Below are 19,727 nucleotides of genomic sequence, written 5' to 3' on the forward strand. Positions count from 1 at the left end.
GGAAGAGATGAAAAATAAATATAATTGAAGTTATAACGCTTTTAGTTCATACCAGTGCATCATCTTGTGTATCCCATGGCATATGCACTTCATTTTGGAATGTACTGTAATTGACTGTCATCTTTACTGATGTATTTTAATGAGCTCTGCTATTTTTTTTTAATGATAGCTTTTTAAATTTAAAAAGTTTATGATATAGAAGTGATAAAGATTTTGTGGAACTTAAGAATGCAAATTTGTTTTAAACTGGTTTTAAATGATTTAGCAGATATTAATTTCCTTAAATAAAATATTCTCTTTTTAAATATTTTATACACAAAGTATAAGTAAAGACAGCTTAAAGTTTATAGTTCATAATATGTATCATGCTGTGTTCTAAAATTAAGGACATCACCCTGATTATCATTACTCATTCATGTTCTATATAGATGCTTTTCTTTTTAAAATTAAAATGGCACTCAGAATTTTAAAAAAAATGACTAGCCAGGCAAGGTGGTATGTACCTGAAGTTTTAACTACTTGGGAGGCTAAGACAGAGGATTGCTTGAGTCCAGGAATTAAGTGCAGCCTGAGGAAAATAAGTGAGACAAAACAAAATGTCACTAAATAGGACTCTTTAGTTATGAGGTTTACTCCTTATATTTATTTTTAGTAAGGGGAAAAGCATGGGGAATCAGGAGACCCAGGTTCTAGCCCTAACTCAGATTTGGAATCATGATACAACAGACCCTCAGCATTTGCTGAGGATTGCTCATGCAACTCTAGATATGGACATTCTCAGCAAACTAACACAGGAACAGAAAACCAAACACTGCATGTTCTCACTCATAAGTGGGAGATGAACAATGAGAACACATGGACACAGGGAGGGGAACATCACACACCGGGGCCTGTCAGAGGGTCGGGGGGCTAGGGGACGGATAGCATTAGGAGAAATACCTAATGTAGATGATGGGTTGATGGGTGCAGCAAATCACTATGGCATGTGTATGTAACAAACCTGCACGTTCTGCACATGTATCCCAGAACTTAAAGTACAATTTAAAAAAAAGAAGAATGCAAAAAAAAAAAAAAAAAAAAAAAAGAAAGAAAATGGGATGGATTGGGTACAGGAAGAGTGTATAGATACTGTCTTCTGCCTTGTTGCTTTTCATTTTCCTTGTAACCTTAGAAGTGAAGGAAAGTGAAACTGATGGCATATACTGGTGTGGTCTTGCCTGGACCATGAAAAATAGACTCAAATGGCAGAAATTGGAATTTGGCACCTTCTAAAATATTTGTCACTTTAGCACAGACTTGGCCATTTATTGGCACCTAGCTATTAGAAACATAATTGTCACTGATATCCCAAATGACTCTGTGATCTTTACACTTTACTTTGGGTACCCCCTTATGCCTTGCAGAATCTCTAGCATTCTCTAACCTTTCTTTTGCTTCTTTTTTTTTTCCCCTCCACAGATGCCCAGAGCCCTTATGTGTCCTCCTGGCCAGCCGTTAATCCCCACCTGACATTAAGACAGGCTATACTTCTGTCTTAAAATATGTCTTCCCTTTTCCTGGCCCCAGTAAAATTAATCATTCTCTTAGTCAACCTGGTAATTATCTGATTTTAATAACCCAAATTAAAGAAGCTTAATTTTGGCACTAATATAGGAAAACGTTTGCATTTTCAAAGCCTATCTTGTTATAAACTTGTTAACATACTCAGTGGTCTAAAGATATTTTATGCCCTTTCTCTAAGCACTGCTATATCTACCTCATTCCAAATATTTCTTTCGCCTACCCCTGCCAGCCAGAAATCCAAATGCATGAAGCCAACATGAGAACCATCATCCATTAACTCACTGCCCTGGCCTCTTTCAAAGTGGCCTTGATACTGAGTTAAAAAAAAAAAAAAACAGTTGCTTAGATTAAAAATTGGGTTGGCATAGTCATCAGTAAGTAACTTAAATAGAATTCCTTAAGGTAAGAAGCCTTTTTATTATAGAATAGGGAAAAATGTTTTTATTTAAAAATCGCAGATTTCTACTTGCTTTATATAAGGAGCACATGCATAGAATGTCAAAAAGTCCCCAAAGTATATACATATTAAATATAACCCACTGAATTGTGCACATAAATTTGAAACACCAAAAAACCGAAAAAAAGAAAGCCAGGCCCAAAACATTTTTTTTTTTTTGAGATGGGGTCTTGCTGTGTTGCCTAGGCTGGAATGCAGTTCACAGGTGTGACCATAGCACACTACAGCCTTCAACTCCTGCAAGCAGTCCTCCTGCATTAGCCTCCCAAGTAGTTGAGATTTCAAGTATGCACCACTGCACTCCCCCAAAAAACATTTTTAAAACAGAAATAGAACTTTTAAAACTTTAGTTTTAATATTAAACAAGCCATATCACTTTTTATTCCTATCTAATGTCATGCATACATGCTAAAATCTTAGATAACCAAAAATTACTCAAATATATGCAAACAGGTACAACTACAAAGAATTATTCTACGTGTACTGAAGGAGTGGCCAGAGAATCTTCCTACTAGCCTGCTCTGGCTCCAGGGCCAGCAGGTGAAGAGGGGTCAGTGTCACACTCAGCTGATTTTTCAATGCAGGATTGTAGTCTTAGTAAAGAGGAAAAGGAAAGTGTCTATTTTCAGCATTCTGATCTAATTGATAGACTGTAATTAAGTAGTATCTTTTGATAATGGAAACTTTACCAGAATAGGGATTTTTTTCTATTAATGTATATAAGTTGAATAGAAACACAATTTCAATTTAGCACAATTTCTTTCAGTAGTCTAGATCTGCTTTTTCACAACAGGGTTTCTATGAGAGGATTGAACTCCAATGCTGTAAGTCAGTGGTTCTCAAAGTGAGGTCCATGAACTAGCCATATTAGAATACTTAGGAGCCTGGTAGAAATTCAGATTCTCAAACACTATTCCAAAAACTCTAAATCAGCAATCATTTTAACCTCCAGGTGATTTGAGGTACCCTGAAATTTGAGAACCACTACCTTAAGGCATCTATTGCTTATAATGAATTAATTTCTTTCCTATTCATCTGGAATGGTACTAGTTATCTAGAGACACTTCAACCCAGTACAATTTCTTTTAATAGTCTAGAGAATAATTTTTAAATTTCAGACATTATAATTTATTCTGAGAAACTTGGAACATTGATCAACTCCTTCCTTTCCACCCTCCAAGATTATTTCACCTTACTAGTCTTAATTATTGAGTAGAAAAACTAAAATATCATTAGGTTTTTCTTACTATGTTAGAGGCATATAAATTTCTGTTTAAAACTTCAGGTAACATTAAGTATGTAAAAATTTCTGTGAAATTAAAATTTCAGATTTTGAATTTTTAATCTCTAGTTGATTGTATATTTATTTTTAATAAAATTAAGTTCCTAAAGAGCAATAATTGCATATTTTTTTCCTTTAGAGTGTTAGATGATTATTGAGATTTTGGATGCAGAGAGTAAATACAGGCCTCTTGAATCTTGTTTTAGAATGTATTGGGTATCTACTTATAAGGGACATGTTCCTTTTAAAAGTATTACAAGAAGGTACAAACAATATGCCCCTTAGATGTCACTTCTGCTACAAAAATTGCATTATATAACTTTTGTCACAATTAACTTTTTAATAGGAGAAGAAAAGGTTAACAATTAACAACGTAGCTCGACAGTGGGACTTGCAACAACAACGAGTAGCCAATATTGCTACAAATGAAGATAGAAAAGATTCTGACTCTGCTCAGGATCCCTGTCAGATTGATGGAAGCACCCTCTCTGCATTCCCAGAGGAAACAGGGTATGCAATGGTATTCTTTCAAGATACGAGCATCTTTAGATAATTGAATTTGGAGTGGGAATTAGAAATCATTTTACATATAATTATTTTAAAAGAGTTTTCTTAAGAAAACTTGCTGAAATTAGAAATTAAGATGGAAAAATTGAAAATATAAATCTTACTACAACACTCTCCTAATACAACACCCTTCATAGGGCATTTCATATTTTTTATAGGGAAAAGTCTAGATTGCTTAATATAGTCTATGATGTCTTTTGCCCACTTCATCTCTTTTATCTCATGCCATCAACCATGTTCTTCTGCTATTGCAGCATCACTGTCTTTCAGTTCAGTTACTTCCTACTTCAGAACTTTTCTTATAGGAATAGTGTTTTTCTGCCCTGACACCAACCACTTCCCTGCACTATTTCTCTGATCCCACCCTAGCTAACTTCAGCTCACCCACAGAGGTCTGAAGTTTAAACTTCACATCTTCCAAAAAAGCCTTCCCTAACTCCAAGCTGGTAGATAGTTGTTTCATGTGTGTCTTCCCCATTAGAATGTAAGCTTCATAAGGAAAGGAATCCTGCCTGATTGACTTGACTCCTGCTGTGTCCTCAGCAGCCAGCACAAAACCTTACTCTTTAACTACTCGTAGTAAACAACAGGGCATGTAATCTGAAAGTTACTCCAGCTGTGATCTATATTTCTATTCCAGTGGCTCACAACCTCTTTTCTTCTATGATACATTTATCACATGATAACATATCCCTAGGTTTATGAGCAATGCTGAGTGCATTATCTAGACTCCACATGTTTCTCTTCCTCTCAGAAAAGCATATTGGAATCAAGTAAATTCAGAGGGACATAAAGCATCTATATCTTTATAGTGCATGTATACTTTAAATATATATTTGTACAGCTTCCCCTCAGTATCCACATGGGATTGATTCCAGGACCCCTGCAAATACCCAAATCTGCAGATACTCAATTCCCTTATATAAAATGGGATAGTATTTGCATATAACCTACACTCTTCCTGCCATATACTTGAAATCATCTCTAGATTACTTAAATAGTATCTAATACAGTGCCTACACATCACTTGATTTGCATGGATTTGTTATAGTACTCAGCATGTGGCAAGTTCAACTTTTGCTTTTGGAACTTTGTGGAATTTTTTTCAGATATTTTTGATCCATTTGGTTTAATCTATGGATGCAGAACCCACTGATACTGAGGGCTGACTATATTTACATAATTTTAAAATAAAGCCTAAAAATCAAAGATAGAATACGTTTTAATTTTGTTTAATTTGATGAAGCATGTATGTCTTATTACCTTAACTAAACTCTGATTGAAACACCTTTTAAAATTAAATATAATATAGCTTTTACTTCAGGTTTTTAGCTGGAAGTCTTTAAGCCTTTCATATGCAAAAAATATATAGTGAAGGAATTAATTTGAGTGACATGAGAATAATGTTTTGGAAATTATCTGCAGTTAGAGTCTAATATATATTTAGGCAAATATGCTTTTTAACTTTTAGCTATAGAATTAACTTATATCAGTGTATTTCCTTCAGCTCACTTGGGATCCACATGTAGACCTCCTCAGCTCTTTCAGCTACAAAAATAAAGCAAGAATAAAAATTCTAATGAAGTGACAATTTATATAACTAATATACCACTCTTATATAGCCCTGGAGCTATATTTAATATTATTTAAATGGCAAAATATAATTTTACTTCGTTAGAACTATAACACTTTATAATGTTAAAACTTTATAGCATTGGGCTTTAGATTTATGAAATAATGTCAGTTCTATTTCTAATTTCTTTTTTAAAAATTATTTTTTTCAGTTTCAAGTTTATCCAGGTAATCTGGAATTTTTTATTCTAAAATTATAGTAAGGTTCTAAAAGTCCTTCAATCCATCAAATTTTTTTTTTTTGGAGACGGAGTCTCACTCTGTCACCCAGGCTGGAGGGCAGTGGCGCGACGTTGGCTCACGTCAACCTTCACCTCCCAGGTTCAAGCGATTCTCCTGCCTCAGCCTCCTGAGTAGCTGAGACTTTACAGGTGCCCACCACCACACCTGGCTAATTTTTGTATTTTTAATAGAGATGGGGTGTCACCATGTTGACTAGGCTGGTATTGAACTACCGACCTCAAGTGATCCTCCTGCCTCGGTTTCCCAAAGTGCTAGGATTACAAGCGTGAGCCACCGTACATGGCCTCAAACTTATTTTTATACACAGTGTTAGATAAGGGTCTAACTTGATTTTATTTCAATTGACTACTCAATTTGCTAATAGCATTTTAAAAATTAAACTATTCTTCTGGCCAGGCATGGTGGCTCATGCCTGTAATCCCAGCACTTTGGGAGGCCGAGGCGGGCGGATCACGAGGTCAGGAGATCGAGACCATCCTGACTAACACAGTGAAACCCCGTCTCTACAAAAAATACAAAAAAATTAGCCAGGCTTGGTGGCGGGCACCTGTAGTCCCAGCTACTCTGGAGGCTGAGGCTGGAGAATGGCGTGAACCTGGGAGGCGGAGCTTGCAGTGAGCCGAGATCATGCCACTACACTCCAGCCTGGGTGACAGAGCAAGACATCGTCTCAGAAAAAAATAAACAAAATAAATAAAAATTAAACTATTCTTTTTTCACGAGAATTCCATCTTTATCTCACGTTAAGGTTTTGTAAATATGTGCATATATTTCTGGACTACCCATTTCACTTACCTATTTTAATGCCAATACCAGACTCTTGATTATAGTAATTTTGTAGTAAGTTTTCACAACTTGTAGGGGAAATAGGTTTCCACTGTTCTTTTCAAGTTCAATTGTCACACACCTATTCTTCCATATGAACTTTATTTATTTATTTATTGAGACAGGGCCTCATTCTGTTTCCCAGGCTGAAGTGCAGTGGCGTGATCTTGGCTCACTGCAGCCTTCGCCTCCTGGGCTGAAGCAATCCTCCCACCTCAGCCTCCCTAATAGCTGGGACTATAGGCGCACACCACTATGTCCAGCTAATTTTTGTAATTTTTGTAGAGGTGGAGTTTTGCCATGTTGCTCAGGCTGGTCTTGAACTCTTAGGCTCAAATGATGTGCCCGCCTTGACCTCCCAAAGTACTGGGATTACAGGCATGAGCCACTGTGCCTAGCCTCATATGAACTTCAAAATCAGTTAACCTAAATAGAAAAGAAATGGTGAGAATCTTGTTCAAATCACATTTAAGTTTACTTATTAATTTCAGAAGAATTAGCATTGTTTTAACAGTAGTGACACTTTTTTAAGAAACAGGTCTTGTTTGATATCCAGAGGGAGCTAATTGGGAAAATGTTGAAAGTCTGAAGGAAAATTCTGAGGAACTAAATGAGGTTAGAGACCATGAAATTATAGCAACTTTAGCCTGAATGGTTGAGTGAGTTTATTCCAAGAGCGCAGAGTAGCTAAGTATAACAGAAGAGAAGCTAAATGTCTGATAAACAACAAAGAGACAAGGGATCAAAGGCAAGGAATAAAAAAATTCAAGTGTGATGATAAAGGAAAAGGTAGAAATGATGGGTCAGATAGTCTAGGCGAGATTTTAAGGAATTAAAAAACAGAAGATTGGCAACAGATTGGAAGAAAATTTTGTTTCTGGGACGGGAAGTCTGATTAAAGTTGCAGATGAGGAACATATAAAGTAAGAGCATTAAAAACGAGATGGAATAGTGGGAATTTATGGTCAAAGTAAGTTTTTGAGGTTAAATATTTTAGAGGTAGAACACATTTAAGTAATGAAATCTAAGCAATATGGAAGCCATTATTGTGGTTATCAGAGCGGATTGTTGGAAAAGAGTAGAAGTGAAGGTCACCAGAATAAAGAAGATCCATTGAAGCCATTATTGTAGATATTGAAGTTACTGATGGTAGAACAAGGTATGGTACGGTACCAGAGGCCATGCATCGTGTTCTCTTGTGACACGGCTATTCACTGTTTAAGTTTTACTAGTTTTGGCAGCTTCAGTGAATGCAGGAGTATCTTTTTTATTAAATGACTCTTTTATCTGGCAAAACTATCTCTGATCAGTGGATTGCAGACTATTAACATGACTTTCATGACATTTTGAACTTTTAAAGTGGCATATGACCAAACATTTTATGACCCTCTAAAATAATTTAAAATCATAGGGTCTTTATGGTCTCAAAAACAAGCAAGCTGTTCCAAGAGAAAGAGGAAGTATTTGTTAGTGAAAATTGTTGTGCCTTATGCTTACTGCCAAGAGTTTCAGAATTTTTATTAGGAGTTCCACAAAGTCATTAGCTTTTAAGAAGGAAGCATAGAGAAAGAGTTTGGGAGAGATGGGAGAAGAGATGTAGGGGTTCAATGGAGAGGATGTAAAGTGTAATGATGAATCATTAGGAAGGGGATCCACAATTTCTGGCAAAAGATTTACTTTCTACAAATGTATGTTTAAAGTGTCATGGAAACACTGTTACATTCTCTTAGTTTGATTCTTTTTTTTAATGACCTAAAAACTAGCAAGTTGAGTAGCCACAGAAGATATTTATACATGAAGGTAGAAAAATAAAATTTTAGGACAGATAGTATATAACTCATAGGGATTATAATGCAAAATCAGTTACTTACAACTTCTACTGGTTGTAGATTTTTCTTCAGTTTAGTTTGTAGTTATCTGATTCCTGTAAAATCTCCTAGAACTGAAATTTAGAGATATTTCTAAAAGAATTTATTATACCTTGCATTTTGTCTAAACAAGGAATTCTTAACCAGAGCATTCAGTTTGACTTTTTGAACTGTAAGTCCTTATTTTACTTGACCTCCTTACAGCATTTGACATAGTTGAAACTCCTCATTCACCTGATTTTCCTTTTATGTATGTGGCTACTCTTTTATTTTTTTTAAGTGGTATTTTACTGGCTCCTTTTCTACCACATCTTTAAATGTATATTATGCAGTTTTTTAAATTTGTAAGATTTAGATATACTACTTGTGCTAATAGATGAAGATTCAGCTTCCTCACCTCTTTTCCTCCCAAAACTATATATCTATAGTTGCTTTATTGGTAGCTTTTGTAATATGTATCTAAATCTCTATTTTTTTGTTTCATCCACTATAGGCAACAGCCCTCAAGTCTGCATTTGCAAGATGAGTCTATCCTTTTTATTTTTCCCACTTTGTACATTGCAACTTCTATCAACTGTACTTTTGTAATTTTCCTTGTGATTTCTTCTTTCATCCAATGGTTGTTTAAGACTGCAGTGTTTAATTTCTGAATTTTCCAGATTTGTTCATTGTGGTCAGAGAAGATATTTTGTAGAATTTAATCTTTTTAAATTGATTGAGACTTGCTTTATAGATGAACATATGGTCTATCCCAGAGAATTTTCCATGCATACTTGAGAAGAATATGTATTCTGCTGTTGTTGGGTGGGGTTTTCTATACATATCTGTTAGTTGGTTTTATAGTGTACTTCAAGTCCTCAGTTTACTTGTTGATCTTCTGTCTGGTTGTTCTATCCATTATTGAAGGTAGAGTATTGAAGTCTCCAACTGTTATTATGGAATTGTTTCTTCTTTCAACTTTGTCCATTTTGCTTCATATATTTTAGGTTTTAAGTGCATATACCTTTGTAATTGTTATACCTTCCTTAGGGATTGACCGATTTTTCAATATAAAATGTTCTTCCATGACTCTCATAAAAATATTTGATATAAAATCTTTTTTACATAATATTAGTAGATACTCTGGCTCTCTTGGCTACTGTTTGCATGGAATATCTGTTTCTATTCTTTCCATTTCATCCTATTTGTGTCTTTTAATCTTGTAGAAAGCATATACTTGGATCTTTAAAAAAAAAAAATCCTGGCTGGGAGTGGTAGTTCGCACCTGTAATCCTAGCACTTTGGGAGCCTGAGGCAGGTGGATCACCTGAGGTCAGGAGTTCGAGACCAGCCTGGCCAACATGGTGAAACCCCATCTCTACTAAAAATATGAAAATTAGCGAGACGTGGTGGCACATACTGTAATCCCAGCTACTCAAGAAGCTGAGGCAGGAGAATCGCTTGAACCCAGGAGGCCGAGGTTGCAGTAAGCCAAGATTGCATCATTGTACTCTAGCCTGGGCAGCAGAGTAAGACTCCATCTCGAAAACAAGAAAATCCTTTCTGCTAATTTCTGCCTTTTAATTTGAGTAGTTTAATCTTTGAAGTCCTGATAAGGAAAGACACATGTCTCCCATTTTGTTATTTGCTTTCTATCTGATGTATATTGTTTTTTGCTCCCTCAATTCCTTCATTGCTTTCTTCTTTTGTATTTAGCTGATTTTCTTAGCGTACCATTTTTGATCCCCTTCTTGTTCCTTTTACTATACATTTCCTAGCTATTTTCTTAGTTGTTACCCTGGGGATTACAATTAACATTTTAATTTAGCTAGTTAGAATTAATACCAATCTAGTTGTAGTAGTATATAAAAACTTCGCTTCTGTTTAGCTCTACTCCCTTTTCTGTTACTGTTTTCAGAAATTACATCTTTAAACATTGTGTGTACATTATAGATTTATAATTATTTTTAATGCATTTTTCTTTTGAATCATATTTTAAAAAAAGGATTAACCTAAAAATTCAGTAATACTGGCTTTTATTATGCACCTGTGTAATTACCTTTCTTGATGTTATTTATTTCTTCATATGACTTCAAGTTACCAACTAGTGTTCTTTAATTTCCAGAGAACTTCCTTTAGCATTTCCTGTAGGTCAGGTATACTAACAATAAACTCCCTCAGCTTTTGTTTATCAAGGAATGTCTTAATTTCTCTCTTATTTGTGAAGTCCAGTTTTGCCATATATAATTCTGGGTTGACAGGTTTTTTTTTTTTCTTTCAGCACTTTAAATATGTCATCCACTACCTTCTGGTCTCCATGATTTCTGATGAGAAATCAGCTGTTATTCTTATCGAGGATCCCTTGTCCATTATGAGTCACTTCTCTCTCACTACTTTCAAGATTGTCTCTTTATTTTTGTCTTTCAGTAGTTTGGTTATAATGTGTCTTGGTGTGGATCTATGAGTTTATCCTAGTCAGAGTTCATTGAGCCTCTTGGATATGTTGTTTTATGTCTTTTATCAAATTTGGGAAGTTTCTGGCCATTGTTTTTTCAAAAATTCTTTCTGCTTTTTTTTCTCTCATGTCTGTCCTTCTGAAACCCCCATTATGTTTATGTTGGTATGCTGGATAGTGTCCCACAGTTTTCCTGGTTCTGTTCATTTATCTTTACTCTTTATTTTCCCTCACTCCTATGTAATTTAATTGACCTATCTAAGTTTACTGATTCTTTCTCCTGCCTACTAAAATCTGCTGTTGAAGCCCTCTAGAGAGCTTTTTAGTTATTGTACTTTCCAACTCCAGAATTTCTATTTGATTCCTTTTTAATTTCCATCTCTTTATTGATATTCTTTATTTGGTGAGACATTATTCTCTTGGTTTTCCTTAGTTATTTCAGCATATTTAAAATAGTTGACTTAAAAGTTTTTGTCTAGTAAGTCCAATGCCTGGGCTTCCTCAGAAACAGTTTCTGTTCATTTCTTTTTTCCTGTGAGTGGGTTAGACTTTCTTGTTTCTTTGTATGCATCATATTTTTTGTTGAAACTGGACATATATGTGACAACTCTGGAGATCAGATCATTCCTCCCCTCTAGGGTTTGTTGTTGCTGCTTATTTTGATTGTTGTCTTCTATTTGTTTAATGACTTTCCTAATTATTTCTGTGAAGACTATATTATTTATCATGTATACCCACTGAAATCTCTGTTCCATTAGCTTAGTGGTCAGTTAGTGATTTTCAGAGATTTTCTTAAATGCCTGGAGAAAAAAGGAAAAAATAAACCTCTCCCAGCCTCTATAGATTGGTTCTGTTTTGAGGCAGTCTTTCACGGCTTATCTAGACAGTTTGCCACTCTGCCTTAACCTTCATTCCTGCTTGTGTAAAACCTGAAGATCAGCCAGGGGTTAAGTTTAGGGTTAAGATTAGTATCTTCTCAGGTCTTTTCCAAACATGTGTCTGACCCTGGACATGCATGTGGCCTTTTAGATTCCCTGGACTCACAGGAGCTTCTCAAAACTCTATTCTCCCAGACATCTCCTTCGCCAGCCTCTTCCTTCTCAGCCTTTTTGATCTGTCTGTTGCTTGCTGCAGCTACTATCCCTTGTCCAGTGTGGTGGCAGCTAATACATTTTTGCCTTTCAATACTTTCAACAAATGCCACTTAGAAGCCACCTCAGCCCCAGGGAAGCTCCAAGGCAAGTGATCCAAAGGCAAGCCCTTGAGCTAATCCTTCAGAGAGTCACCAAACATGTCAAAACACACAACTGCAGTTTTTTGAAAATATGGTCTATATTGCTTCCTCTGTTGCCAGCAGCCTGCACCAGGAATGTGGGCTGTTCAACTTCAAGGCCACCACCAAGCTGGGGAGTGGGGAGTGGTAACAGGGTAAGTTAAAATGCTTCAGAACTCTCTTATTGAAATTCAACAGTTTTTCTTTTCTTCATTGTTTCCCTGGTTTTGTAATTTATTAGATTCCAGATTTCTGAAAAAGTTGATTTTGTTTTTGGGAGTTTTTTGTTGCTAGCATATTTGTTGCTTTTGTGGAGGGATGGAGTGTTTTGGCGTTCCCTACTCTAGCATTTTTGCTTTCTCTTTGGGATTCCAATTTGGCTATATTCTATGAGCTATACTTTTACATTTCAGATTAATGTCATTTATATCCGTTCTATAATCATAAAACTTTGTCAGTTGGTAGCATTTAAAACTTGAAAACTGGTAAACAGTATTTAAGTTTCTATAATATAACAATCTTTTACTTTACGGTAAAGGATTAAGCTATGATTATGTCTCCTTTTCTGCTTCCTAAGCCACTCTAAGAATAGTCATAACATCAAATTCAAATGGACCCCTCTTCATTATACCTTAAAAGTTGTCCAAACCCATGTCACATTTTAGTTTGTTTCATATTTTAGCCATGCTTTTCATATATAGTTTGTTTTTTTCTGGAGTTTCTGATTGCCTTTTAAAAAAATTGAACAAAGAAATTTACTGCTGTTTCTACATTCTGACTTCTAGAATCTACTCTTTTTGAAGCCTGTCTCTGTAATCTAATTTAGAGTCATCATTTGCGTTTGGCCATTCTTTATAGTTTATCATTTTATATCATTATTAGTAGCCTTTGATTTTCTCTTGTATTATGTGTCTTTCTCATATCTTCAAGTATTTCTGTCCTCTCAACCTCTTGATGGTAGAGTTCTTCGGATTTTGGTCCTGGGCTGTCTTTACACTCTCTGCTTTCCCCCTAGGCAATCTCCTACATGGCTTTGACATTAAATACCATTTATATACTGAAGACACAAAAATATATACCTGTTCCTTTATGGCTTACCCACTTAGATTGTGTTTAGGAAAATAATTCCTTTACCACATTGAAATTTTAAAAACATTCTCCCATTTTGTCTTCCTAAAGGTTTAATATTTGGCCTTTTTATATTTAACTTTTTATTATACCGGTAATTGATATTTATATTTGAGGTTAAGGTCTGATTTGGGTGGGGAGGGGTTTTCTTTGCATAGGAATAATCAGTTACCCTAGTGCTATTTATTGAGTGTTCTTCCTTTCTCACTGAACTGCAGTGCCACTCTGTGAGACTTGTTGGCAGTGAGAGAAGTAGGTGGGAGAGACCTTTTACAGATCTTCAATTAATGCCCCTGTGTTCAGTCTCACTTCTCACTCCCATCCTCCATCATACTTACTGTTTGTTGCTTTCCAGAGTTCCACTGAGCAATTTGGCTGCCATCTTTTTCTTATTTCCAGGGCTTATTTGAGAATACAGCCCTTTTTTATCCTTCTTCATCATTTAACACTTTTTCTTTCTAGCTTCCAGAAATTTTCTGAAATCTCCTGCTGCCAATAGTCTTCCCCTGCTGCGCTTGTTGTTGTTGTGGGTTTATGTCTTTTTGATTACTTTACTATTCTTCAATGGGGTCTTGGAGGGAGAGGTTTTAAACACATGTGCTTAGTCTGTATGCTATTTTTATCTGAAAGTACAAAGTGAAGAATTTTAAACATTAGAGGTTATATTTCTACATTTTCTGTAAGTCTTCAAAAAGATAATTAAATTTTATCATTTGGGACCCTGAATGATACAATTTAACTATTTCTGAACATACAAAGCTAGTCAGAGGGCCGCAAAGTTTCTTACCTAGTGTTTCAATTTGTGTTTTAATACTACATAAGGTTTTCCATTTTTAATAATCATTTATATTTATAGTCTTTAGTATTTCATAATGCCAAAAAAGTGGATAATTCTTGGGTTACAATGTTCCGTAACCTTTGGCTTATGGGTGTGTAACTAAATGCCTGGAAACAAGTGTCCATGAAAAAATTATAGACACAAAAAGGGAAGAAATTCTCTAAAACTTTGCTATATCCCACTAATGATTTCACTGTTCACTGTACTTGGGACAGCTCTCCAGTAAAATGACATATTGCAGGTTTCTTTTCTCTGGCAGAAATTGGAAAGTACTTGGTGTAATTTTTTTTTTTTTTTTTTTTTTTTTTGCTTACATTGGATGCATGCAGTGAAGCTGGTTTATTTTTGGTCATTTCCTGTCTACGAACACTGTGGTATTTTAGCCAACACTACTATAATAAAATATAATGCATACAATGAATTTTCACACCTACGAATGTTGTAATAGAAATTCATAAAATAAATTATTATAGGAATCAGCACCACTTATTCATTGGGAAAAGAATCTTCCGCAATACTTTAAGTCTTTCTGTTCAGGCCTGTTATGAAAAGCCTAAAGGTTAAAAAAATAATCATAATCCTCCTAAATAATGTCTCTTTTCATCTAGACATTTAAGAGTATGTTCTACATTTAGCCTGGCTTTCAGAGTCATTATTTTATTGCATTGAGCTAGTCACCCTGTCTTTTCTTAGGGTCCTTTATTGAAAAGGCATAGGGTATTTTCCTGACTTTTTTTTTTTTTTTTTTTTTTTTGAGATGGAGTTTCACTCTTGTTACCAAGGCTGGAGTGCAATGGTGCAATCTCAGCTCACCACAACCTCTGCCTCCCAGGTTCAAGCGATTCTCCTGCCTCAGCCTCCCAAGTAGCTGGGATTACAGGCATGCGCCACCATGCCCAGCTAATTTTGTATTTTTAGTGGCGATGGGGTTTCATCATATTGATCAGGCTGATCTCTAACTCCTGACTCTGTGATCCACCCACCTCGGCCTCCCAGAGAGCTGGGATTACAGGCATAAACCACTGTGCCCAGCCTCCTGACTTATTCTTATGTAAAGATCAAGTTGAATAGATGAAACTTTGGACTTAAAATTAACCATAAAAATCTTGAAGAGAATTCATATTTGATGTCATTCTGCCTGCTATTATATAATTAATATTTCAGTTGGAGAATGTAATTGGAAATGTATTGGACTTTATGGGAAAACAAATTTTAAACAGATCCTCCAGAGAAGAATACCAGCTTTCTTAGAGTACAAATTTAGAGTAGACAGAGGTAGGAAACTGGGTCAGATGACCAGTTACCCACTCTAGAAATTTGAGTCACACTTAATTCCACCCTTTCCTTCATTCTCTAGTCAATCACTAACTCTTACTTTTATTTATTCTTAAATGTCTGATAAATCTGTGTTATCTTTTATTAATAATCATGAAAATATACTGAGCTAAGTATGAGGCATAGTTTAGAATATTTTTTTCTAATTTTCACAACTCTGAAAATATGTGTATTATGATAATCATTTTCATACAAGGAAACTGAAACTCAAATAATTAAGTAACTTGCCCCAGAAGTCATCAGTTACCAATGGCAGATCTGGAATTTGAACTAAAGTCCATCTCATTTTCTTGACATTGCCATTTCAACTACACCATACCATTTTTTGTTATGCCTGCATATGGTCTAGTTGACACTTTTGCAATGGTCTTGCTCATCCCCTACATTCAGCCTCTCCCTACTATGTCCTCCACAAAGTTGATTGACTTATCTGTCTGAATTGGGTCTTTGAGAGCAGAGTGCATATCTTATTCATCTTTGTATCCCTAACACCAGTACCTAGATTCATGCATGATACTTTGGAGGTTCTTAAAAACTTGTGTTGAATATAATCTCATACTTTTTAAATTTAAAAACCTTTTTCTGCTTCTGAACCATGCAGGATAAAATCTGACTTTTCAGGCTCATCTCCAGCTCCTACTCCCCTCCATGTTTCAATGTTCCTGCCCCATATTTTAGTGTTCCAGCCATAGAAATATTGTTCAACCCAGCAATCCCATTATTGAGTGTATACCTAAAGGAATATAAATCATTCTAGTATAAAGACACATGCACATGTATGTTCACTGCAGCACTATTCACAATAGCAAAGATATGGAATCAATCTGAATGCCCATCAGTGATATACTGGATAAACAAAATGTGGGAGGCCGAGGCAGGCAGATCACTTGAGGTCAGGCATTCGAGACCAGCCTGGCCAATATGGTGAAACCCCGTCTCTACTAAAAATACAAAAATTAGCTGATCATGGTGGCACATGTCTGTAATCCCAGCTACTTGGGAGGCTGAGACATGAGAATCTCTTGAACCCGAGAGGCGGAGGTTGCGGTGGCCTGAGATTGTGCCACAGCACTCCAGTCTGGGCGACAGAGTGAAACTGTGTTAAAAAAAAAAGGAAAGAAAAGAAAAAGAAAGAAAAGAGAGAATATGTGGTACATATACACCGAGGAATACGATACAGCCATAAAAAAGAATGAGATCATGTTATTTGCAGGGACATGGATGGAGCTGGAGGCCATTATCATTAGCAAACTAACACAGAACAGAAACTCAAATACCACATGTTCTCACTTATAAGTGGGAGCTAAATGATGAGAACACATGTACACACTGAGTGGAAAGACACACCAGGGCCTATTGGACGGTGGAAGGTGGAAGGAGGAGGAAAAATAACTAACGAGTACTAGGCTTAATACCTGGGTGATGAAATAATCTATATAATAAACCCCCATGACACAGTTTGCCTATGTTACAAACCTGTACATATACCCCTGAACTTAAAAGTTTAAAAAAGAAATTATTCTTACATAAGTATATTATACATAATCAGGTTTTATTTTCCATACAAAATAAAATCTGTGTCAGGTTTGCACATGTGCCCCTGAACTTAAAGTAATCATTCCAGCGCCCTTCTTCATTCTGTTTTCCCAACTTCTGCTCCTGCTAAAAATCTGCTATTTATCTCTCAAGGATCAGTTCAAACGCAACCTTCCTTTTTAAACTTGACTTTTCCCCTCTGGAAGAATTAGTCATTCCTTTCTCTGTGTTCCCTTAGCATATGGTTTAAATATTCATTATATTACAATAAGCACATTATATTATATTTAATATATATATTCATCTTCCTCTCCACTCCACCCATCCAGATTGAGAGCTCTTTGAGGGCAAATATATCTTGATTTATTTTTATATCCCCAATGCCTAACACAATATCTGACACATAATAAGCTCTCCACAAAAACCTATTTGTTTAATGTGATATTGAGGTCATTTTAGTTTAAAAATTATATCCCATATGTTTGTTAGTTTGATTGCTGAGTAGGATTACAGCAGTTATATTTCTGAAACTATCACCCAGTAAAAGTGAGCAATAATTTTGCTATATCCAGAAACCTTTGTATGATCTCATCGTTGATTGTTCTTATCAATACACATGATTTAGTGGCATTTGCCAAAATTCTTAGCACAGTGTTTTGTAGAGAGTGGGCTTTCAGGACATGTTTGGTGAATGAAAGAAAGAAAGAATTAATTAATTAATTAATATGTGTGTATGTATAACTAAAAAGATGTGCCCATATCTGCTAAGGATACAAGGAAAACTAGAAGAACAATCCCCAATATATAAACATTGTTTGGCAAGCTAAGTCATTTTTTCATGGAGCTCCGAACACACCTTCCCAGAGGAGCAAATTTGTAAACATTGGCCAGAGTTTAAGGCTAAACTCAAAAGCTTCCTTCAGAAAATAACTGAAATGGGTTAGGTGCTATATGGCCTATTTACTAGGTGCTACGTTTCCTAGTGAAAAAGATGAGCCTGTCTGCAGCCCAGGAGACTTGCCATTTGTTTTTACCAAATGGGCACGTAATAGCTATATAAATTGGAAATTCTGCTTTGTTTTCTAACCATGTCACTGTTTTGCTGAATGTAGCCTTGTTTATTATGTCACTTATTTCCTGAACAGTTTACTTGACAAGCCCTTTACACAAAATAAATAATCCCTTTCTGATGACAGACTTTTTATTGTGGAACTTATATTCTTAAACTTTTAATTATGTGGAAAAAGAAAGGCAAGACACTTTTAAACATATGATGTGGAGCAACATCATTTCCCAAAGGATTTGTTGATGTTTTTGATACGTAACTCTAATTCCCCATCATTTTTACATTAAACTTTTTTGCTGGTTGCTGTGGCCATCAGGCGTCCCTCTGTGGGTAAACCTTCTTGCTAACCCTTATTCTGTGCCTATATCACTGATTCTGCCCCTTTACTGAAACCATAGCTTATGGTTCAAACATCCTTCTTAAGATATGATACATACTCATTAAAAACTTCGTCATTGTCCCACTTCATTAATTCATCCAAGAAATATGTATTGAGCAGAGCGCGTGCTAGGCGCTGTACTAGATTTTGGATCTACTATAGTAATTGTGACAAATTTCAAGCCCTCAAGGATCACTGTGTTTAGTAAGAGAGAGACATAAGGCAACAAGTAATTGCAGTACAATGTGACAAGTATTGTAATAGCAGTATGCACTCTTTTCATCAAGCCTTCTTTGTTTTAGTGGCACTGAAACTGTCCTTTGTTCTGTTCCAGTATTGATTATATAATCAACCTCAATGAGATATAATCTAACTCAATGTATCACACAAAGCAAAATGTATGGAACTAATTTTTAAGTTAGTTTTTCCTATTATCAGCCTTCACCTTTCTGAGATTATCATCTAAGACAATTCATATACTACTACTCATTGGATATTTGATTTTTGTCACATAATAATCATTGTCTTAAGTGCTAGTCTGGTAGAAATCGAGCCTTTTTGTATTTTCTTGATTGCATATTCACTTAAAGTAGACTGATGTTATTACTCATCTTGTTATTGAATAAACAAATGTGTAGAAGGTTAGCTGGTACCTCTGAAATAAGTATGATAAACAACAGAGTGGTGCTTTCTTAGTTTTATCCCTTAACATCAACACTGTAAAATGTTTGAAGATCTTTAATAATTCATTCAGTATACATTGTTAAAAGCTAATTACTAGGTTTTGCGTCCCCAAAGATGAAAAAATATACAATCTCTAGCCTCACTCATTATCTGGAATAATAGGCAAAATTGTAAGCATAAAATTGTAATATAGTTATGAGAAGTGTGTTCCAGGAGTGTACCAAAGACCATGGGAGCACAAATAAGAGTGAGACACTAATTTTAGTAGGGTCAAATAAATACTGGATGAAAGCAGAAATCCCAGAAGGAAAATGCAGAAACAAAAACCATGCTTTGTTTAAGTTTTGAGGTTGGGTAAAACAAATAGTTACATGTCTATTCACAAGGCAGAACATATGAGTTGGATTAAGATATTTCATTTATTCTCTAGCTATCATTTAGATAGCCTTATATAAAAAATGTGGCTTCTACCTTGGAAATAATAATTACCAAATTCAGTGCAGTATGAGAAGCAGGTGTGTGTGTGTGTGTGTATATATATATATAGTGTGTATATATCATATAAATAATGATTCCTCCTCACTATTTCTTATTTCAAAGTGAGGAGGAAATCTACA

At 35.4% G+C, this 19,727-nt stretch overlaps 1 protein-coding gene and 1 long non-coding RNA gene across 12 annotated transcripts in view; both read left to right on the plus strand.

Moving 5' to 3' along the window:
- The window catches only part of LRRC49 (leucine rich repeat containing 49), a 169,311-nt gene that overhangs the window by 95,592 nt on the left and 53,992 nt on the right, over window positions 1-19,727 (plus strand). For all 11 annotated transcript variants that reach the window (XM_077939643.1, XM_077939649.1, XM_077939650.1 and 8 more), the window contains one exon: window positions 3,649-3,812. In XM_077939643.1, the coding sequence (XP_077795769.1) occupies window positions 3,649-3,812 (164 nt within the window). The remainder of the gene's footprint in view (window positions 1-3,648; window positions 3,813-19,727) is intronic.
- Window positions 3,852-16,585, plus strand: LOC144329939 (uncharacterized). Its single transcript, XR_013395692.1, has 3 exons — window positions 3,852-5,783; window positions 15,029-15,109; window positions 16,438-16,585. It is a non-coding gene; the product is annotated as an uncharacterized LOC144329939 (long non-coding RNA).

This window comes from Macaca mulatta, chromosome 7, assembly GCF_049350105.2.
Source record: "Macaca mulatta isolate MMU2019108-1 chromosome 7, T2T-MMU8v2.0, whole genome shotgun sequence".
In the NCBI taxonomy this organism is placed as follows: domain Eukaryota; kingdom Metazoa; phylum Chordata; class Mammalia; order Primates; family Cercopithecidae; genus Macaca; species Macaca mulatta.